This window comes from Numenius arquata, chromosome 8, assembly GCF_964106895.1.
Source record: "Numenius arquata chromosome 8, bNumArq3.hap1.1, whole genome shotgun sequence".
NCBI classification, from domain to species: Eukaryota; Metazoa; Chordata; class Aves; order Charadriiformes; family Scolopacidae; genus Numenius; species Numenius arquata.
This window is the reverse complement of record NC_133583.1, coordinates 55,640,135-55,664,127: the sequence shown is the minus strand read 5'-3', so window position 1 is coordinate 55,664,127 and position 23,993 is coordinate 55,640,135. Positions and strand designations below refer to the sequence as shown.

At 38.5% G+C, this 23,993-nt stretch overlaps 1 protein-coding gene across 1 annotated transcript; it reads right to left on the bottom strand.

Annotated features, from left to right (window-relative positions):
* Positions 1–335: 335 nt before the first annotated feature.
* Positions 336–22,918, bottom strand: LOC141467201 (protein zyg-11 homolog B). The gene is made up of 14 exons (XM_074151614.1): positions 22,787–22,918; positions 16,041–16,206; positions 12,835–13,589; positions 10,003–10,143; positions 8,594–8,770; positions 8,365–8,429; positions 7,651–7,750; positions 7,519–7,569; positions 6,711–6,872; positions 6,556–6,603; positions 5,693–5,890; positions 5,547–5,599; positions 4,821–4,918; positions 336–2,385 (listed from the first exon to the last, which is right to left on the bottom strand). Exons 1-14 carry the CDS (start codon positions 22,787–22,789, stop codon positions 2,195–2,197), a joined length of 2,208 nt encoding a protein of 735 aa, XP_074007715.1. The 5' UTR covers positions 22,790–22,918; the 3' UTR covers positions 336–2,194.
* Positions 22,919–23,993: the final 1,075 nt, after the last annotated feature.

Below are 23,993 nucleotides of genomic sequence, written 5' to 3'. Positions count from 1 at the left end.
CCTGAAGCTGCACAGGAATGTGAAGAGACCTTTCTGCAAGTAAAGTTGGTGGATTTATACCTTGTAGGTATTCATACTTTTCAGTTTAAAAGAATTCTGCTCCCTGTTTGTTTGCCTGAAGCATTGAGAACAAAACAAGAAGGGTACGGAAAATTATTACAATCCGCTTGCTGGCTGCAGAACTTCATGAAGTGACATCTTCACCATCTGGACTGACACCAGTATCACATTCATTTTGTGCTGCACAGAGTAGTAGAATTTATTATTCCCCCCCCCCCCCCCCAGTTTTAGTTAAGATGCTTCAGCCAGTGCTCCTGTTATTAGGAAAAACCAGTACTGTAAGGAGAGTTGTCATCTTTATTTTAAAATGTTGTAGCAATTGATTTGTATTCTTTCTGTTAATACCAATTGTGACAAGTTTTCTGTTCCATTTCATGTACCACAAGTTTCATAGCAGAAGTCCCATAGCAGACATCTCAGAAGGTGGGGGGTAAAGGCTTGCAGGCCATTTTTTCCAACCACCTTCATAATTCAAAGCTGCAAAAAATTTAATTTTTTTCCAAATCAAGAAAAACGTATATAGCCAGATACACACATGAAAATGATAAATATATCTCATTATATCTTTTGTACAAAACCCAATTACACAACATTGATTAAATTATGTTATCAGTACCTTTTGAAGTTGCTGAAATACACAATAACTAGATTATTGAAGATTAGAGGTGATGTTTTTATTTGAAGGATGGGAGTTGGGAGAGGGAAGGAGTTAAAAATAGTAAAATGTAGTAATCATGAAGCAGCCATCCCTGCTAGTAACCTACCAAACATAAGACTTCTTTTTAAAGTGAATTACCAATATATGTACAGAAGAGTCTCTGAATATCAATCAGTTGCCATGGAAATGGGGAGACTAACCAGATAAACAAAAACAATACCTGAAATTAAACAGAATTTGAGTGGACATGCAGTTTGCTTCCATAAGTTGTATTTTATCAGGCATCTGTATGCTGTGCAATACGTTTCATTCAACACATCATTTGAAACCCAAAGGTAACCAAGAAAGAAAGTTGTTACAGTTAGCATCTTCATGTAAAATTTTCACACTCCACCAAACAATGCAATTGACACAGGGCTTACATAGAACATTGGGTGACTATTTTGCACTGTGATGATTTGGAAATATAACTCACTGCACAATACTGACAGAATATTTACAGAAAACAAGAGAGCAATCATTAGTCTCTTATAAATAAGGTGACCAAATATCCTGGGCCTCCTATTGAGACATACAATCCCCTTCATGATGAAGACAAGTCAGTATTTTGCTCCAAAGAGCCTTCTCCTTTCTCTATCAGTATTCTAAAAACAAGAGAAAGATATCACACACAACCAAAAGTAGTCAAACAACAACAAAAACCCCTTCTTGTTATCAAGTTTAAAATCTCAAGCTTAGTTCATCCTTTTAATAACGTCTCCTTTTAATCCTGTTTCTATTGCTCTACTTTAGCAGGTTTCCCCTTTCCCTGACATAATGCTGATCCCCACCTTACCAAGCGTAGGGAGGACTCAGGAGAGCTGAACTGCAAAAAGCTGTTGTTGGAGCACTAAGGAAAACAAAAGAACACAGCTTGCAGGCAAAAGGAAAAGAAAGTTGAAGACCCCATCTGTGTTTAGAAGGGTCATGAGACAATGGACATTTTGGTCGCCTTAGTTACAAGTCTCATTGTAACCTGCATGCATGTACTTTTGTTTTAATCTGTATAAGTGTTGAATCTCACAACCACACATAGTTCTATTCAAACACCAAACTGGTAAACAGTGTCATGAACAGCAATCATAGGTATGAAATAATTTCCTGTCCCGGGAGTCACAAACAAGATATTCCTAGAAGTCTTTTTTTTTTTTTTTTTCCCCTTCAGATGTGCATATTGATCTGTACAAGTCCCATCTCTCTGTAGCCAGCAATAATCCTACAGGTATGACCAGCTCAAGCAGTGACCCTTTACAAGTTGCATATGCGGTTGCCATTAAAGTCGACATTCACCAAAGGTTACCGTACACGGTTCTGGGTACCACAATTATCGGCATATCACTTTAATGGTGACCACTATATTACAAGTTACTCCAACTACACACACATCAGAAAGGATTATTACAGAGACAATATTTTACATTCCTATACCTGAAGCTTTCAGTTTGGTTTACTTTGTTGCGGTTTTCTACATGGAGGGGGTCTCCCATGACGCACAATATGTTTTTCCAAACTATCCAGGATGGCAATAGCAATCCTTTGGACGTGTGGATCAGTTTGGACGTTTTCCTTGATGTTATATAAGTGCTGTAAACCACCTTCTTCAATTAACATGCTGCAGTACCTGGCAGCTGTAGTAAGATAAAAAAAAAAAGGGAATTAAACAACAACATCAAAAATGTATCTAGGGTAAATGTAGCAGATACTGTAAACACCGATTCAAACTCACTTTCATCTCCTAGACCAGGCAGCACTTGGGACACTCCCTAAAGTGTCTACACAAGTGCATTTGTACTTTAGCAAGTGGCAACAGAACAACAGAGTTGTTTGGACAGGATTCCAATTATAATCAGGTCTGTTTCCATGTTTGTCATAGCTGACTGGAAAGTGCCTTGTAATATGCACAGTATTCTCTCTCCCCCCACCTACAGGCATTTTAAGTGCACATATATAAATTTTAAGAAACGGGAGCCAAAAGTACTATAGTATCTATGAGTACACAGGTAAAAATATCACCTTTACTGAAAACCTCAGTACACAAGAATTACCAAAAAATGCTATCAGATAAAAATCACATCATTTGTACAGGCTTGTAGATTGAAGAACAACCAGTTTCTTCGAAAACAGTTTGCCAAATACAATTGATGGCGGCCTTTAAATAGTTGTAAGTTGCTACGAATGCCTTTTCAGGGATAAAAATATACTTTTTGTCCCCACTTTCATTATCAACTTTTAAAGAGCTGAAAGCACACCTACATCAGCTCCAGTGTTATTACATGCAGGGACCGTCTAAAAAAAGAGCCACGTTTAGTGTGTCATGGAAGCTTCAGAAGTTGTTACGAAAAGGTCAGGAGGACTGTAATACAATCCTGAGAGCATTACCTCAGATGTGCCCAATTTCACCATTCATTGCAGTGAAGCAACACCAGAGTTGTCTAAACACTGACACTGAACATTTCACCAGGGATCACATTTACTGCACTGCTACTAATATTTTAATGAAATTAACTTGTTGAGGTGCATATGATATAGAGAAACAGCAAAAGGAGAAAAAAAATAAACAAGAAAAATCAACCCCATTAATTCCAGACTACTTTTCACCCTCATCTGAAAGAGGTGGTCAAAACAAAACGCATCTTCTCTCCAGGACAAAAAGCCTTCTCAATGCCAAGCACCAAAAGCTTAAGCTTTTCCCCCCAAAATAAATCTCCATATTTCAGAATTAAACACATTTTCCCCTCAGACTAGGTTATTACATTTGCTACCAAACATTTGGTTTCTCTGCAACTTTGTCCAGAAGCTTCTGGCACCAACTACCACCAGAACTAAACTTCATGAATATTGTCTTGATCTCAGATCAGGAGTGAGCCATCCAAGTATTTCCAGCCTCTCTGTTCTACAGAGCAGTTACTCACTGTCAATACAAACCTCTGTGGCATGTGGAAAGCCCAGAGGTTAGGGCAGCACAACATAAACACTAAAAATAAATAGAACAAATAGAACCATACAAAGTTAACAGGTCTAAGGCACAAAGAGGGGGAGAGAGCTTGTTTTAATGTCATTAACACAGAATTACAGGGTCTTAATCAAAAACTGTTATCCAGATGCTGACCAGTAAAGCAAGCGTGAGGACTTTCCCGTGTTGAAGTAAGACTGTTCTGACAGTGTACTCTGGGAACAGCGTCTCATCACAGTTACAAGCCCTATAACGAGCATGAAAACAGTACTTTATGTGCAATTATATATTATGCCATGTTATTGTTTGGTCCTGAATAGAAGTCTTTTCACTGTAGAAACAGTGATTTATGGGACAGGGACAAACAAGTATGTACTGCTGTCAAGAAGATTAAAAAACTGGCACAGAAAATACTTTTAATACTTTAGAGCAAAGCTGCTTTATATCCGGTAGAAGTTAATGACAATACACAGATTCACGTCATACAAATTTATGTCAAAAAAAAAAAAAGCAAGCATTAAAAGGCAAGAAGGTTTGCCCAGTCTTACATTTAGGTATGCTCAGAGGATTTATTTCCTTTCCCAACACTTGTGCATTTCATCACATGCTCTCAAATCATTTTACAAACAAGATGTTGGTGTTCTCATTTTGCAGATGGCAAAGACAGATTAAGAAACTGACCTTCATGTCACAGAACGTTATTGCAAAAAGGCGATTAGAGATGAGGATTACCTAAAACTCCTGTTCTGACAATAAGAGATAGCTACCTGCTACAATCATTGTTCTTAGTGTAAAAGAAATTTGTTGCCCATTATCAATATTTACATTTCTGAATAAAAACACCTGTGCAAGCAAAAAAATGTAGTTAATCTTAACACATGACCACATTTTGGAATACTGTGCATTTAACAGTAAAATTACAGTACATAAAAGGAATAAAAATTCTTTATATCGTTGCCTTTCCCTGCCGCACTTAGTCAAAGCCTAAATGTAGTTTCTCCAGAGGATTAGGAGTGAATACCCTAGGAATTTGTATTTTTCCCACTTCATGCTAGTTAATAATATGCTAAGAAGTACAAACTTTAAAGGTAATTTTATCTTAATACATACGATTTTTGCTGCAGACGTGCTGCATGGCCCACACTGCCCATAACTGGACACCAGGTGTCATGAAACAGCCAAGTAGGGGAAAAAATGGATTGAAAGACCTATAAAAAAAAAGATGAACAGCAACTCACTTTGTTACTAGATATTATTACTTCAGAGGTCACGGGTTGTCTACTCATTCAGCCACAGGTTTAACTATGACAGACATTTGAGAAACCAGAGTTTTAGATGCAGCAGGCGAGCCTTTTAATGTTTAAAAAAATTACTAGCAAAAATCATATATAGCGGGGGTTATGTGGTATGCTTTTATCATAGCATTTGGATGCCTTACTGCTTAAAAACAGGAGTAAACAGTTGAAATTATAAGGACTAGATGGACAGTATTTATCCAATTGTACTTTTTGGCCTCTAGCTGCTTTATCTAGGACAGACAGTGCTAACCTAGTGCCAGCCAATATAACCTTATTGGTTAATCTTTATGTCTTTTAGACATGCAGCTGAGTATCTTTAATAGGAAAACAGGCAGGACAACATTACTTTTTTCTTTTATGGGAGTCCCTAACCTTCTTTGGTCGTAAAGGGAAAATTAACACACTGTACATTTTAAATCAATAGATGTTTTTCCACTGGACAACACTGTGTCTGGCTACCAGCTCACTCTGCTGTGGCAACAAGTTTTAAATCTAGTTCGGTTTATTTTTCTGAACTCTAAATCAAGAAAATGGTTACCTGTAAGCCACCATCTCGCATTCTGGGGTTGGCCAATTCAAAATGGCAGAATGCTGCAAAACACAGAACCAAGAACACTCATTGTTAAATACAAACATCGAAAAAAAGATAAAAGAGTATGATAAAATTCACCATCGCTTCTGTACCAGCTGTTCAAGGAGAGACGTCCTCTGGCTGCGACTTAATGTCCAGGCCTGTTCTCCTCGAGATATCAAATGAGCAATAATCCCTGCTGCAAAGTAGCTGACTTCCACCTCCACACTGTGCAATAATTTACTGATGTGGTCTATAAAGTCCTTCCACATTAATTCAGAATGGAGTTCTTTAACTTCAGCTATGTTATTCTGGAAAGGGGGGAAGGAAAAGAGAAAATATCAACAGAAAGAATACAACATGAGGGAGATAAACATTTAAACTTGAACTACATTTTGTAAGTAAACACATAAACACTAGGATGAGATCTTCATACACCCAGTTGACCACCAGATGTCAAAATACTACTTCTGCTTTTGAAAACTTTTCCAGTCTAATGCAGAAATTTGCCTCAAAACAAAGAGGTTTTTTCTTAAGTATTTTTAGGCCATTAGCATGCAGATTACATTAAATTAAAGTCTAGTTTTAACATTCTCTAACATACTCAATTTCAGTAAACTTCAGCAGTGCACAATTTTGAATTCTGTTGATTTTCAACCAACTTTTTGCATTTGGACTTATCTGAAGCCTCACTCACTGCCCTTTCTTAAAAGCTCTTTTTAAGTTTACTGTAACTATCAATTTCAGTGTAACTAGTGCTTTTGGGGAATTGATAAAACAGTCCAAAACAACGTCAACTGTGAATAATGCACACTATAAAGATTAAAGAACATAAAAATATTAGGCATGTTTTCACACTAACACGGTGTCGGAAAAAGAAAACAAAAAAAACAAAAAAGAAAACAAAAACCCACAACAAAATAACCAATTTCCTAAAGTATATATTTCAGGCTTTTTTTTTTTTTGTTCATCTCACCAGAAGTCCAAGAACTTTCTGTTGGATGGATGATTCAGACGGAAAAGACTGTGGAAAAAAGAAACAAACTGTAGGTAACCACTTATGCTTATTATTGAAACAATGTTAATTATAAACCTATGTTGATAATCCACCACCAAAACTGTACTCCTCACCTCTAAAACTCTCATGAAAAGCTCTAGCCCTTGATTTTCAATGAAATGTCGACATGTTGTTGGAGATTCATCAGTGAGGTTCCAAAGTGCACTCAATGTGAACTTGAGGGTAGTATCTACAAGATTCTGATTTGTTTTCTGTTTAACAATTTGTAGAAGTTGCTGGAAAAAAAAACCACACAATCCAAAAATCCCAGTTAGGATTGCATATCAAAAAATGTATTATATCCTCTGCTTCTTTCCACACTGAGTGGGGTAATGCATAGCTATCATTTACATGCAGGGTAAAGATCTACATGTTGAGGGTCAAACTATAAAAAATAAAATGGCTATTAAACTTTTTGCCTCCCCTTTGAAGATCGTTGCCTGCTAGAGGAATTCCTTTGTTTTCACCATAATTACATGTGTAGTATTATTACAGATGGCACAAAGCCATCCACAGAAATCTGGACCCCAGGTGAACTGGTAGCACTAACCACTTACTTCAAATATTATCTTTTTGAGCATCTTTCATCTTATACAATGGATTTCAAATAAAGAGATGTCTTGCTGTTTTACTCTGTATTAATTGTGTCAGGTTTTTGACTTTGCCTTCTTTTCATGTATGCTAATATAAAATCAGAGACTGGCAATGGGTTCTCTCTAACAAATTCTCTAGGCTTTTTTCTTCTAAAGAACTTTCAAATGAATACAGGTTAATGTATTTTTAGAATTTTATCTACTTAAGTTTATTTTATGTCTTTAGGAATCCTGTTAGCATGAGTAGCTAGAGAAGAGGGTATTTTTGTCCATCAGGAAAGTGACTTACCCTGACAATGAAGAGCTCTGCACCAAGTTGAGCTGTTTGCTCTGTTGAAAGCTGTAAACAAACAAAACCATATCAACAATTTTTTAGACGTTAGAAATATTATCTTACCATCTCCAAGCTTAAACTGCATACCTTTGCAGCAAGAATGGAAATTATGGCTACAGCCATCCTTTGCATGTTTTGATCTTCATGATTACACAGCCATTGCATAACAAGTTTGGCTGCTTCAAACCTGGAAGTTAAAAATAAATTTAATTTTTAGAAGTCTCATAAGTCTTAATAAAATAAAGATATACACAGACAACACATCAGATAGAAATGCATGGAAGAAGTATGCCTGATACCAAAAAAAAGGTAGAAATAATTTGTGAAACTACAGTATTGCACGTGCCTCAGTAAGCTTCAAGTTGTTTGCTTAGGGTCTCTTAATTCTAATTATATATCAAAGTGCACAGGCATTGTTTCCGAAGAAGGAAGAAAAATTTGGCACGATCTTCTGAAACATCAGACCAACACACTTCAAAGCATTTGGGCAAAACATTTAAGTAGAAAAAATATCTCTGCAAAAAACGATCCCACAGTTCCCCAGAGAAACCCTGACTTCTGTTACATGCAATTAGTGATAGATCCATCCAGGTAAAGTAAAAAATACCTGTATACCAAAGGATTTTTTCCAGACCTATATTGAATTGTGAATTACAGGCCCAAAATAATATAGGCCAGACAAATTCAGCACACTGGAATGATTGAAACTGAGCAAAACAGACCAGAACCAAACCTTCTGAAGGAACAAAGAAAAATATTCTGCAATGCTACAACTCATTTTAACTGACATCCGAAACTTGCCTGTTAAATGGAACATCCTGAAGGATTCTGTCACTGCATAGTGAAAGAAGGCAATTCTTTTGCAACTACGAGAAATGAAAAAGAATTACTTCAGATATATGCATATTTCAGAATACTTTCTTGCTATGAATCATTAAACATATCTCCATGTTACGAGACGTGGAAAAACTTTTCATAAGATCCGCAAGACAGGGAATCCTACAAATAATAAATAAATTTTGTCTTTTACCTGTTGATGATTTGGAAAGTGTTCCATAGCCTTCAGGAGCAAGTGAGTGACATCAGCCAGAAGCCGCACTGGCATGCCCGCTGCTAAATCTTGCTTGGTTAGGTTAAAGACACACGCACTCGCTGCTAGCTGCACAGGCAAGTTCAAGGGGTGATTTCTCATTCCAATAACCACCAGCTGAAATGCAAAGGGTTTTACTCACGTTAATTAGTTAGATGTTTGTGCACACACCCCAAGAGCAATCCACTGTTGCTTGAGGCCACAACAATGACTCACAGCACCCAATTTCTGCCTCCCTTTTACTTAAGTGCAAAATCCATCTGGTGTGATCTTAATTCTCAGGAAGAACACTTCCTTCTGCTCAGTGATTCAAAGCTGACAACTTCTATTTTTCCGAGTCCTTTTGCACCGGTTGCGGCAGCCTCTCAAAGGAGATGCTACGTGGAATATAAGAGATTCCTAGAAAGATCTAAGGTTTGCTCTACACACTGGGATAAAAATGACCAAACCCTTTCAGAGATCAACGAGGTAGGACAGTTTCTGCAGTGTAATGGTAATGATGTCGTGGCTTGTTGTGTAGCGACTAGCCATTTCAGTTCACATCCTAAACTGCTAGGTCAGGATGTATTTTTCACACCTTCTTCCTGAATTACGTTTTTGGCTATGTATGTTGATTGTGATCTCACCTAAGAAAATATTTTTCTTGTTGATTATTGATTGCTAAGGTCTTTTTGATACTGAAGCTGACAAAATCAAGGTCCTTTGTTCAACTTCAAAGAAGATAGGAAAACCAAAAATCATCTGTCCTACTGATGCCTCTTTTTATGATCACAGTTAAAATCAAACCATTCCTGGTGTTCTAGACATGGAAAGCCAATGCCTAGAATGGATTTCTAAGAACGTTTCTAGGATTTTCCAAGTTAGAGCCCAATATAGAACACAAACGATATTTGTTCACTTCCTATTGTACTGGAAGGTGACAGTGGAGAGAATTATCACCAAATGCTTTCCTGATTACTACTATTTTGTAAGCATCAGCAGAAGGCACTGTTGTACCTAGGAATAAGACTAGACAGACATTTGATTTGACGCAATACAGATATGTTCTAATGACAGAATTCAGCAGCTGATTACATACTCAAAATTACATGAAAAAATTCACTTAGATGCTACTAGATTTAGATACTATACATTAGTCCAGGTCAATTTTTCCTAACATCAAATGCTACAGGACATCTTCTACATGGCTATTGTTTAAACAGTTAACTTTTCTCCAACATTAAAATTTAAATCTTAAAAATCACAACTAAAAAATGTAAAATCTTACAAAATAATTTATACCAGGGTTTTGGGAATGAGCTCAGTTTAAGGAACAATGCAGGACAATCATCAAAACTATATTATTTTACCTTTAAGATTTCAGGCTTTGTTTTTTCCATTACATGTGTCAGGCTAAATAAATGAAAGAGTGCTTCTCTCACAAAGAAGGCCCGCTCACTGTAACGCTTCAGTGCTTCAGAAATCTGAGTTTCATTTGCTTCTCCTGACACCTATGAACAGAGAAATAATCTTTGATTCAAGATGTCATCATTTTACTTTAAAAATTTTGTTCCTAAAAAGTGCAAAGCTGAGTTCCAAAGGTGATGGTATTTTTAGCCAAATCCTTCAGTAAGCAAATGATTACTTTATGTGACCGTATTAACTACACAATTAAGAACTACACAATCTTCAAACATTCTTCATAAAGAATAATCCAAATTATAAGCCAAAATTAGGCTTCAGTCATGTCTTTAAGCAGAACTGTATGAAACCATTAAGTAAAAGCAGCATTTCACAATGAACAAAAGCTGCTTATGATGCAACAAATGCCTAAAAGCACTATTTGTAAGGGAATGGCTCTGTCAAATGTAGCTGATAAACTGATGAAGATGCATTTTGGCTGTTATTTTTTGGCTCTGGGTTCTAGCTCTGGCAATAAAAAAAGATTTCCATTCCTTGTCTACATCACATTTCTTATAAGCTATAGGAAGGCAATAGCCCTCCAGCACCATATTAAAGAACTAACTCATGTTCTTTGCAAAAGTAGTAATTCTTAAAACCAGACTTTAAATACATGTGAAAACTAAACAATGAGCTAGGTGAAGACTGCATTAGAAGCTATGAGCTGTTGACTAATACGAGCTCAAGTTCAGACTATTAAAATCAGCAACTTTTTCTTCTTCTGCAAATTTTTCTTCTTCCCAGTCTGCTATGTTTTCCATTTAAATATATTTTACCTACCTACTTTAAAACTGTAAATTGTATAACTGTAGATGGCTTGTTCCTCAGTCCTATTTAATGAATCATCACTGCAATAATTTTTTTTAAATTCTTAGAAAAGCATGCAGAACTTGTTCTACTTAACGTGTCACATAAGGGAAAGCAAATGTTCATAGATTGAAGTGTCACATTCTGGGCATCCTGTACTGTATAGAACCAAATTATTTGAAACTTTCCAGATCAGGAATGTGTTACAGCCTAGAGAGAATTGATACCATCTTGGATTTTGTTTTATATTCTCTTCTGATTAGAACAGGGCAATCATATTCACTGACATGTTTTGCAGCCAATTATACACTATATGGAGAATTTCCACTTGACTTCATGTTCTCAACTACAATGTCTGCCTAGTGTTTAATCTTTCAAGACTTTCTATAATCAAATTTCACAGGACTGTCGTAAAGACGGTAATATTTTACCTCTACTGCCTCCATGAGTTCTGTGTCCTTTTTATTCTTTAGCAGTACCTAGACTATGCAGCTGAATATTTCAGTATAGACAATAATGAATTTCAAGTCACTAAAAAAAAAAAAAAAAAGGAGGTGGCTGGGTGGGAGGTGAGCCAAAAAAATCCCAATTGCTGTCTACAATTTCTTCTTGACAACTATGTCTTCAAAAAAAAAAAAAAGAAACACAAACTGCTTTTTACTAACTACACTGCTAGAAGTCCATCATGATTTTCACATTACTAGAACCTTCTTCCTTCCTACCTTCTCCTAGCACAGGCACTTGTATAAAGCATGTATTCTAGATAGCAAGGATTATATTGAATTATTTTATACCAAGCATGAGGTATAATTTCCTGATGCCATACATCCATCATGCCCAACAGGAACTTGATTTCTCCAAGAATGCAATCTAACATTCATACACATCACTATTAGTTGTGACAACTAAGTACTCAAGAGACTCCACCATTAACAACTGTGAAAAGTCCAGGGGGGGGAAAAAAAAACACCATAAAATTGTGTAGCTGTATTACCTCACTTGCCTATAACAAGAGCAATCCTGAATTTTAAAACTGAAGTGCAAAACTCAACTTGCGCAGGAGACAGATTAAACTATGGGCACATTATGCAAACACTTCATCATTCCCTCTGCAGTGTCCATCATCCTCATGGCACAGTAGAAAACAAAACTCAGAGTCAAAGATAATACACCATTGGAATTGACATGCCTAAAACATCTTTTCTTCTTTAATTCTGACCCCTTCACAGCAGGGACAGGACAGGTTCATTCTCCGGTTAGTTCATACATATTCTACAGAACGTGGAATGATGTCTTGTTGCCTGGCACTAAGAGATAAATAAATGCACTGCAGCAAACATCACCTCATCCTAAGGGGCTAAGTAATTTAGGATTTGTTCAAGAAGAGGAAGTTTTTCATCCTAAGTAATTGCTTCTTACATGTTCATCACTACAAGAACTTGCAAGGTGGGTAAAAATATTATAATAAGAAATAAAAGTGCTGATGTATGTACAACAGCAGCTCAGTTACTAAGTTTTATTGTATCTGCTGTGTTAATCATGAATTGCTCAAAGATTACGCAAATTGTACCTCCACCTCTTACATATTGCTGCCTTATGCTAGATACTGTGCTGGAAACCAGAGAATATTATTCCAGTAAATTACTTCAGACTAGACAAAGTTCAGCTCTTTTAGATCTGATATGTTAAATCAGGATCTAAAGATCACTGAAAAGGCAGAGAAAATAGATGCTTCTTACAATAGTATTACATAAATTTAGCAGTTTCTGTGCCAGAATTAAGAAGGAAGTTGACATAAAGTCAGTAATTACAATTAACAGTTAAAAAAATGAACCTACAGCCTCTGAAACACCCGCATACATTTGTTACAAACTATTCGTTCTATTTTTCTTGCACATCATAATTTTTCACTAAAATTAATTCCCCCACTTGACCTTTAGGTTTCCTTCTCCTGTTAGGAATTCTGAGTAGCCGGCATCAGTAGCTAGTAGTCCTACAAACTGCATTGTGGGCCGCTGCTGAATAAACGCTTCTACAGCTTTATCTGTAACATGTTTTCTTCCAGAAATGTCCAAAGACACAAGGTTAGGCAAAATATCCTTCTGTTCCAGTAAACGAAGTGCAATGTCTGATGTGAACTGTTTGTCATCTGAAATATCAAGGTGATTCAGATATTTTAGTTCTCTTATAACATCCAGAATCTGAGTTGTGGTCATTTTCAAGCATTTCAGGTGGTGCATCGTCAAAGACTTGAGTCGGTCTTTGCAGGTGAGGAGTGCTGTTATGTCAGTGACAGAGGTGTTCGATATATCCAGACTTTCTAATCTAGGAAGCGAAGCAACATCTGCCAAGTCCTCGTTGTAGAACAGAACATTGGTAATACTCAATGCACGAAGCCCGGACAACTGACTGAAGCACCTCTCATATGGGTCTTCTAAAGAAAGAGTTAGTGAGTTCAGCACAAGGCATTGCAGATTTTGTTGGATCCATTTATTGCTGCCAAGTCCACTTATAATGTCTGTGATTGTTATATCTGCATTCACCCCAGTAGCATCCAGTTCTACCAGCTTGTGATGGCAGAATGCTTTCCGGAAAGCCACAGCGGAGATTTTCGCTTTCCGGATACAAGCTCGTTTCAAACGCATCTGGTTGCCTCGGAAGATGCCCACAGTTCCATCATTCAGAAGCCCTGTTGGAAAACAGCATTAGTGTTTGGCTCCAGTATCACAGAACTTCACTTGCATTTTAAGAACCCAAAGGGTACAAAGTGTTAACAAAGATAAATAATTGCCAAGTAGTTTGTCTTGGATCATTATGCCACTGATCCCAAAATTTTGTATTTGAGATTCCACTTTTAAGATTACGATCTCACTTTCAGAAAATTCCATGTTTAAGAATAGGACAGATAAATTAAGATGCAGTGTATGCACATTACCTGTTTGGTTCAGAACATGGAGCATGCAATAAATAAAATGTGGATATGATTCAAAAACATTCAGACTGCTGCCTGCATTTTCTCACTGAACTGGTTGGAAACGTGCTAAAAACAGCATTTCAAAATTTCTGAAAGTTATTCTTCTCCGATCACAACTCCATTAGCCTCAAGACAGTATCAACAATCAATGACCAGTTCTCATCTTGCTTTAACTCAATTGAATAATTTAGCATTTGATTGAATTCGTAACTAGGATCAATACACTAAACTAAGCTAATTAAGTTCTTCTGTATATCCCTCATGAAGAAGGTAGGAGTGTTGCTCAGAAACAAGCTGAATGTGAGAAAGAAACCTAAGAAGTGATTCAAAGAGGAGGACAAGGAAAGGGTGGGAAGGCAAGAAGGACAGCAATGAAAAAAGGAAATGCAACAATCTTGTTTGAGATTATTATCTTTTAGGTCTGTAGCAAGAAGACTGCCCAAGTAGTCTTCTCTTGCAGCATACTGGCAACACCCTAACTGAAACAATACATTTAGTTCCAGGCACAGGATTATCCAAAATGCATTGAAAACACCAAGATTTCCTATTGTATCTTGTGAACAGAAGGATTACTGCTTCATAGAAAGCCGTATGAGAAGGGTATGGTTGCACAAGCATGCACACAACAGGAGTAGGAAGAACACGTCCTTCCAGTTTCACTCTAGAGGGCTATAAATCTCAACACTCCTGTTTTTTTATCTCCTATCTTCGAGCATCCTGCACATAGAAAAGAAACTGAAAGTGTAATATATTTGAATAAAAACATCATTGCCACTACAGCTTGAACTTAAGTCATGAGCTAGTAATTGCCTTTGTGACAAAGTCAAATTAATATTAAGATTTGTAGACCTTTCTAAAGAGCAAATGGTTTAGGTATTTCTGACCAGGTAGTTGGGGCATTCCTCTTTTGCAGAGAAGGCAAAAATACAGAGTGAAACAATTGGCACCCAGCAGAAAAATCAAATGCGATAAGTAACTATAATTTGGTTAAAGTACTGCTAAATTACTTCTTAATTTTTGCTCATCTTTTAATTTAAGGATTGAGTTAGGCTCTCTCACTGGCCTACCTTAGCCACACTCTGTTTATCTGGCATGCAGTTTTTAAAATCCTGCACTCTGACACAGCGTTTGTGATGTTTCAGTGCCTGGAACTGCCTTCATCAATACTAGTGTGGGTAGTAAGTTTCTGGTAATTCAGTTTCCTTGATTCTGATAGCCTGGGACTACTCTAAAATAATTACTTATCAGAAAGTAACGTATGTTGAAGACAAAAAGTTTTTTTGACTTTGCCTTTTTTTAGGACTGTTCCTTCTGTTACATTTGACTAGAACAACTTGAGAAAACTATAACACCAGTATTTGCACAAGACACAACCAAATCTGCACCTATAGGATACGGCACTTGGTCTGTTTACAGTAATTTTTCTAGTCTCATCTCTTAATACAAGTCTCCAGGATCTCCAGGAATGGGTCTCCTGCCTCTTCTATCGAGTAATCTATATATTCACCCTTTTCATGCTAAGAACCTTTTATTGACACAACATGTTCCTTTGTCATCCTTAAAGGAAGCAAACCAGAGGGCAGCCCTCTCCTCACAGATGTACTGACAGAGAACATGATAGGCCAGTCTGTAAAATATAAGAACACTACAATGTGGTTTTCAGATGTTTATACTACTCTTGAAACCGACTACTTTTGAGCAAATAATTCCACTTCAACAAAAGTGCTAAAAGAGATGAGAAACTATTTTAATTAAAATCACAAGATTATTTCCTAGTTCACTCACAAGGACACACAGCAAAGAAAATTCAATTAACTGATCTGCAAGAGATACTAAAATATTTGAGTGCTGCTAGAAGGAGTAGAATGAAATAGATCTTTCAATCCCTTAAATAAAAGAAAAAGATTTATTAAAGAATGTTCACTGAAATGAACATTAAATTAAAATCATAAACCCAAGACTTTCTACTTAGAACTATCTATATGGCAATGCAACATTCAGCTGAAGCTGTGGAAAAACAAAAATAACAACAATTCTCTATTAAGAGATTAAGGAACACAGTATTAACAGCTGCAACAGCAGATTCTACAAGAAAAGACACCAGAACTGCAGTATCACATTCTAGTAAAATATTTTCACTGATGACCCACAAATAGTTTTTTTTACCATGAAATGCCATCGTCTGCAGCAATCGATCAGCCACTTCTTGAGGAAACATTCCTGGCTCCTGCAAGCATAGTGTTCCATCTTGCCTTTCTGTGCAAAACTTCTCTAGGTTGGCAGTCAGGAAATTCAAACATATATCAAGTAAAGAATAAGGAGAAGCTTCTTCCTGTCATATACAAAACACAATGAAACAAAGGAGATTTAGTCAAATCATTCTTTGTCTGTGAATCTTCCATTACTCTATAATGTTGGTTTTAGGCAAAACATTCTTTTTTGTATTAGCCTGATTCTCATTGGAACAGGCAAATATTACAAAAGGAGATGTCTCCCTTAGAGCCACACAAAGTCAGGTCACGGAGTCAATGACTGGCCAAACTGATGAGCAGCCTCCTCCCCCAGAACCATATCCAGTCTGGTCTGTTGTGCTTGAGCCCTGCTTGCGTTCAAAGAGGAAGAGAAGTAATTGCCAATAAGGGCATTTGAATTTATGAAGTCTACTGGGAATTAATCAATCAAGGCAGACTGAAAGAATATTTTTTAAATCAAGTTTTGCTTCTTGATTTAAACTATTTCTTTTAATCTTTCATTTAAGTCAACCCACATCAGAAGTCTACTACCAACCTACATTAGAAATGCAGATAAACTTCATATATTGTTAGGAGCAATTTTGGACCCTGAAAAGGGCAGCTGGAGCTTCAGATCAAAAAAGGAAACTCAAAAAGAACTACTTTAATTCCAAATTTTGTGCAGCAATAAAGTAACAACTGTTACAGTATTCCTTCCGATTACAGATACCAATTTCCTCCTTTTTACACTAAGCACCTGGAAATCATCTACAGTAGAACCCTGGGTTCAATGGATAAGGCAGAATATAAACCTGAACTTTTCCTTCAGAGTTTGAGATTGTACATTGATATACGAAAATCTCAGAGGTTTTTTTTTATTCCACATCTAATAATAGCCTACTGTTTTCAGTCACACAGATTAATCAACATAAAGAATGACTTGCAGCACTGTGAATCATCCCCAGCACTACACAAAAGAAGGCTGAGTGACTGGTACATACTCCCCCAGACAATTTTGAAAATAACAGCATCAACTGTTGCCAGATCTCATCTGTAGGAAAAACTGTGGCTTGCCTTTTATACTGAAAGTTCTGGATCATTTCACCTTTCTTACCTAGCTCATTTAGCTTCTCTTGTGTTGCTTCATTTGCCTGATATGCTCATCACAGAAGTACAGAAATATATAAAAGCTTATGCAGAAGAAATATAAAGAAAATGACAGAAATAAGTCTTCTGAAATAAGGTGCCTCTATTTGAAGACTGGGAGATAACACATTAGGGCAAAGATGGAACGGAGCTTATCTTTAATGAATCATGTATTGACAACCATGAGAGACTGCAGTTTAATAGCTTTTGAAGACTTAAGTACAGGTTTGGGAACCAGAGGCTCCGAATTATTCAAATACAAGCTCTTTCTGCAGCTTTTGACACGCAACTTTCAACTCCTTTGACTTGATTTCTCTAGGTGCTTAATTTATTACTTTTTTTTAAAGCTTGATTACTACATTTTATTGTTGAAGAAGCAGGAGTTATTTTGTAATGTGACATGCTCACATTACCAGAAAACAGCGATTTTGGCAGCCTCCAATCTTAAGCTGATACGAAAAGGCATGACAGAATTTGGAACTGTTAACATCTTTTGTTTCTTTATAATGTGCCACAATGACTGAAATACTTCTAAAGAGAAAAAATGACTTATTTTTTAAAAGTAGTCTATTTTTGAAAGAAAGGAGAAAATTTTATTTTTAACCTGGAACTAATACACATGCCTGGGACTTATACAAGAGCTGCCGATTCAAACAAAAATCAGAATCCTTACTCAAAGGCATATGAAAACTATTCCCACTGAAGCAAAGACATTCTCATCTCCCAATAGATCTTGTGCTTCTAACTTGATGCTTAAATATGACGAAAACAGAATACTGGCTCTCTTCATTCCTTCTGGCACTGTACCATAATTTCTTCCAGAAAAGCTAAAACACTTTAGCTAAGAAAAGCTAAAACTTTTAGAAAAGCTAAAACTCCAATGAGAATTTTTAGCTTTGCAGGCTGGCTGCTAGCATATGATTCAGAAAACTATTTTTTCAAGCAGTACCTCTAACTGGCCAGTCTACAATTTGGAGATAGTGTTTTAATTTTCGTATAAAATAATCACTTTAGAAACCCATACAGGACATCTCCATGCAATAAAGGAACAAAATCTACAAGCAGTGATCAATTACATTTGCAAACACCACCATATCGTCTTTATTGACTCCACTTATACCAGTTATAGGAGACATTTGTAATGTTTCTTCAATTTGCTGCAAGGCTGAAGAAACACACCTAAGGAAGGCTCCTGAGGTAACCTGAGCAAATAGGCAAAACATTTTTATCTACATCTAATAAAGTCCCTTGACAAGCATCATAAAAACAATTTCCTAGACTGTCTGCTACTGAAATAGAACAGCTTGAATGCAGCCTGTAAACCTTTTACGTGAGCCAGCAGCACTCCCTTTCTCAACTTCTCTTTACTTAAGGAGAATATTGCCCAGTTAAAGTCCTCATAGTAAAAGTCTTTGGTCGTATTTAAGCTCTTACAAGGTTAAGATTTAAGTGGCTCCTTTCTCTATGCTATATTTTTAAATGTGAGCTTGAAAACAACCCTGGCATTTGTTCTCAGCTCATTTCACTTTCTGGTTCCAATACTCTAAAAGATGCTGTAAATGTGTGTCAACCACAGCACAGGATTTTTTTGTTTATTTGACATATATTTGACTTTCATAGCCATCTCAACTGTCTGATACTTCCATGTAACCTCATGGCTTCTTTTGTTCTATCAAATTCATTCAGTGACCAGAAAATAAATATTAAAAAAAAAATGCCCCAAACCACAGAACTATGTGTTGCATGATGCAAGACTGGGTGTCTTCATTAGCCAAAACACATATTAATAAGAGTAATGTGACACATCTAAAATCAACTAGCTTATGGAATAGTAAAAGAAGTAGAATAATTTATTTAGATGGGCTTTTCAAGGCTTATTTCAATTAACTCTTTTTAAAAAGATAACTTTATAAGTGCTTAATATAACCAAGGCAAACAAAAAAAAAAGTGTCCGAGAAGATGAGGGGGGAGTAAACTGCATGGCTACTGGTGTCTAACAGTAATCCAATACACTACTGGACTGAAATGTAATACCTGCTTCGACACGATGTTACCCAGCTCTGCTTATAGCTCACACGCTGGTGCATTTGGGAAGGTTCTCACAAAGAAAACTATCCTCCACATTTTCTTTTAAAAACTCCTTGAATTGACTTTAAATATCGCTTGAATATATTTAACCTACATTTTTAAAATGTAGTCAAAAAGAAAAAAGAGCTTAAGGGGTCCAGTGGGTTGACCTTGGCTGGACAACATGTGCCCGCCAAGCCGCTCTATCACTCCACTCCTCAGAAGGGCAAGGGGGAGAGAAAATAAGATGGAAAAAACCTCGTGGGTCAAGGTAAAGGCAGTTCAATACAGCAAAAGCAAAGGCCATGCACAGAAGCAAAGGAAAACAACAGATTTGTCCTCCACTTCCCCTCAGCAGGAAATGTCCAGCTACTTCCCAAGAAGTAGGGCTACAGTATGCGCACTGGTTGCTCCAGAAGACAAACACTTTAATAATGAGGTATTAATGCCTCCTCTGCCTTTCTCTTAGCTTTTACTGCTGAGCAGATGTCATGTGGTATGGAATATCCCCTTGGTCAGTTTGGATCCGCTGTCCTGGGTATGTCCCCTCCCGAGATCTTGCCTACCTCCCAGCCTGCTGCTGGTGAGGGGGCAACATTGGAGAGACAGCCTTGACAGTGTACCAGCACTGCTCAGCAGTAGCCAGAACACTGGTATGTTACCAACACCTTTCTAGCTACCAATACAAAGCACAGCACTCTTGAGGGCTGCTATGAGGAAAATTAACTCGTCTCAGCCAGACCCAATACAAGGGAACACATTAAAGTACCTGGAATAAGTTAGAGAATCTTAAGCCCAGCACTATGCCTAGATTAACTGGCTGAGTGCGAGTATCAAAACAAAATCCTCTTCCTTTGGGGAAGCATCACCACAGAACCACTTGCTTATACAACAGTGACTAAAAAAAAAAAAAGACAGGTTATCTTATGTTTTCCATCAGTAACTGCAACCTAACTTTGCACAAAAAGTAAATTCCACTGCTGCGTGGGCCTTTTTCACTACAGTTATTGTGATCCTACCAGCTCCAGCCTGAAAGATTCAGTTCCTTCTGGCTTTGTGTCTCAGACTTTTAAAAATCAAATCTTTTTTTCCATAGGTAGTTTTTGGGATGTCCCACCCCTCAAATAAACCAGTATAAAACACAGAGCTGAAATTAATATTTGTCTTCCAAACAGAAACACTTCTGTGATGTAGTCCCCAATTTTTATACCCTATTGCAGACCCAGTATGATAAAACCCGAATGTGTAAGGTCCCTGTATGCCAGGCCCATCTGCTTTTTTCTGTCTGAAGTCTCAATGAAGGAATTGGGGTACAGGATAAGCAACTTATCGAATTATGGCAGTTATTTCTCTCAAAAAGATAGCTGGAAAATAAGAGGTAATTTAGAGCCTTGGTCTTTGGTGTTGGACATACCATGTTTATAATTGTTTTCCACTTGGCCACAATCCCCAAAATTTACTTACTTTCTTAAAATTAACATTCTTAAAATGATTGAGAATTAGCAACTCAAGTACTGGTCATCAAAACTCTTCGGAGTGCTAATAAAGGAAAGGCAGTGAAAAATAAGAAGTTTCATGGTTCATATTACAAAAAAAAAAAAACCCACTTTACAATTATCCTACTTAAATTAAATGGATTGAAACAGATGTGGGCAATTTATTAACCAAACTCAAGGAAAGATTATACTCAAACCTCAAATTTAACATTAACTATTCTGGCACAACAAGTAGGAACATACTGATTAAAGTGATACAAAGCTGGCAGAGATCACGAGAAGTCTAAAATTAAATAGTGCCACATTAAAACGACATAGTAAGGCCATGTAGTTCAAGATTAATATCAAGAACTTTGGATATGAGTTCATCAATTAGAAATGACTGGAGAGAAGAACTTGAATGGTTTGCTTAACCACAAGAAAACAATGTGAGGCAGCCAAAGAAGGTATCAGGAGAAGCATCAAGCAAAAATAAGGAAGTATTATGTCACTTTCAAGACACTCTGAGATCTCATGGGGCTATTTATGTTAAGAGATACCTGCACCATTTCAGCTTGAACATAACAGCTACTAGAATGCCCTGGGGCAGAAAGCACATTGGGAGTAGGAAACAAAACCAGCTTTTCTTAGCCTAGCAGATCAAAAGGTGAGAGATACGAATGCCGCCTATAAATACAGTACAGTGAATAAAAACTATAGAAGGAAAAAAGCTATTAAGATGAAGCAGCGCCAGCACAGCAAAGGTGCACAGAAATGCCATGAATTCAGAAATTTTGCCACAAATTTAGATGTTACTACATAGCTCCAAAACATTGAACAATGACGTTCTACCCTAGTCCACTGAATAGAACAGCAGGCGCAAGAAGCTCCTACTTTTAAAATAAAGATAAAAAACTTGATTAGGGGATTAAATGAAATTAGGCTTTTAACTACAAGGGATGAGACTAGATAACCCAGGAAGTTCCTGCTAGTGCTTTAAAAGCAAATATGCACACTCATCTCTCAGAGGAGCAATCAAAACAGCACCCATATGTTCTGCGCTGAGGCCTGTCTTTTAAAGAGAGAAAGGCCGTTTCTCCGCCGCCGGTTTTGGCCAGCTCCGTGCCCCAAGAGCACGCCGCTCCACATTGCACGCATCAGCAAGGCCCACGTACCGCGCATACCACACAACCCGTGCTTGGGGTGGCACGGCTTTTTTCTTTTTTTTTTTTTTTTCCTCTCCAAACAGCCCCTGGACAAAACAAGCTCCAGTGGGAAAAGTGCTGTTTGAGGCTTGGACTGCACCCAGGCTGTGGGGGGGGGGGGAGGCAGAGGCGGCCGTCCTGTCCTGTCCTGCCCCTGCCCTTCACGCCGGCCGCTGAGGAGCTCTACCCGCCGGGCTGCCCCGCGCTCCTCTGCGGCGGGAAGATGGTCCTCGGCCCCATAAGCTGCAGTGAGAGAAGCCGGTCAGCGGCAGGGAGGGCGGGCCGGCCATCACCCTCACGGCGCTGTGGAGACGCCGGGGCGCACCGGGCAGGGCCGTCGCTGTCCTCCCCAAACACACACACTTCGCACCGCGCCAGGCTTGAACCTCCCCTCAGCCGGGTCTCTATCGTTCTCTTCTATCACGGGTAGCGATTACAAAAAAGCGAGGGGAGCGAGGGCTACCGGCCCGCCTCGGGGGGACGTGAGGGGACGGACCCGCCGGCGCCCCGCCGGGTCGCTCCCGGCTTTGCCCCTCAGCGGCTGCCTGAGGGGGGAGAGGCTCGCGCCCAGCGCCCGCCTCGCGCGCAACGGCCTCACCTGCCCGGGCGCGCGGCAGCCGCCATAACGGCCCCTTCCCCCGGGGCTCCGGTTCACCTCAGCTCCCCTCCGCCGGGCTCCCGCACCCTGCGGCGGGGGGCAGCCAGCCCGCACCCACGCACCCACCCCCCCCACACGCACACCCACCCATCCCCTCAGCGCCTCCCCGGCCCCCGCGGCGCTCACTCACCATCGCGGCGCTGGCTGCCGGAGGCGAGCGCCCAGCCAGCCGGGTCCCGCAGCTCGGCTCCTGTGGCTTTTTTTTTTTTCTCTCTCTCCCTTCCCTCAGTTTTTTAACCCTCGACCTGGAAGTGAATCTGCCTCAGCCGGCCGGGAAGCAGCGCCGGGCCCGCCTCCCTAAAAGGCGCCGCGCCAGGCACAGGCTGCCGGCTCCTCGGGTGAGTGGAAACCTTAACATCTAGGTTTAAGGATGTAAAGGGTCGGGAAATGGGTCTGTTACTCAGCAGTGTGTGCGAGACCTTCCCTGACGCCTACTTTGCTTCCATTTGGGAGCCAGCAGCCGTGAGGCTGTCCCAGCGGGGGCTGCCGAGGACTGCAGAAGCCCTACGGCAGTTCCTGGTCTTTGGGTAACCTCTCAAAACCAGGAATTCCAAGGCCAGCTTTGTGCTTGTTGCTCACAGATCAGCCTCTGTACTTCAAATATTTCCTGCCCAAACGAGTTTATTCTGGCAACGTGAATAATAATCTCCAGTACAATAGGTTTTGCTACCTGCTTCAACGTTGGAGAGGAGCTTTGCCATAAGCTTTTATATGAAATAATACAGCAGTAGCAATGAAAACCTGTCTCCCAACAAATATGTGCTGTAATGTATTGCTGTTAAACACAATATGGTTATTTTTTGTTTCAGGATACAAAGTAAAGAGTGATACAATTACCCTGTCCAAGTAAAATGAAACTGTAAAGAGTTTAACTGTTAAACCTTTTAAAGAACTGCTTGTTCTACATACAGCAGCTTTGAGTAATAGCTGTTTGCAAACCAGCAAAACACATAAATAAACGTTAAGGAAGGAACAGTTGCTAAGATCATTTATGTTTCCATCATTACAAGATGACAAAATATTCTACAAATATTATCAAACAGTTTTGCCTGTTTAGGGACTTCGTAACAAAGGTCAGTTATAGCCCCAATTCGTTAGATATTGACATAGGGAAAATAAATGATGTGCTCAGGATCTGACAGGAACAGAATCAAATGTCCTCATGTTCTGAATTTAACCACTTGAAAAACTAATCTGTTTAGAAGAAATAATGTATATAATTTTGGACACAGAAATTAGCTTAGTGAGGGGCTAGTACTGATATTCTTCGCCCTTTACACGTTTCTTCCACCTCCTAATGCCTTTGGGAGCTTCCAAGCTGTTTCTTCCATACTTAT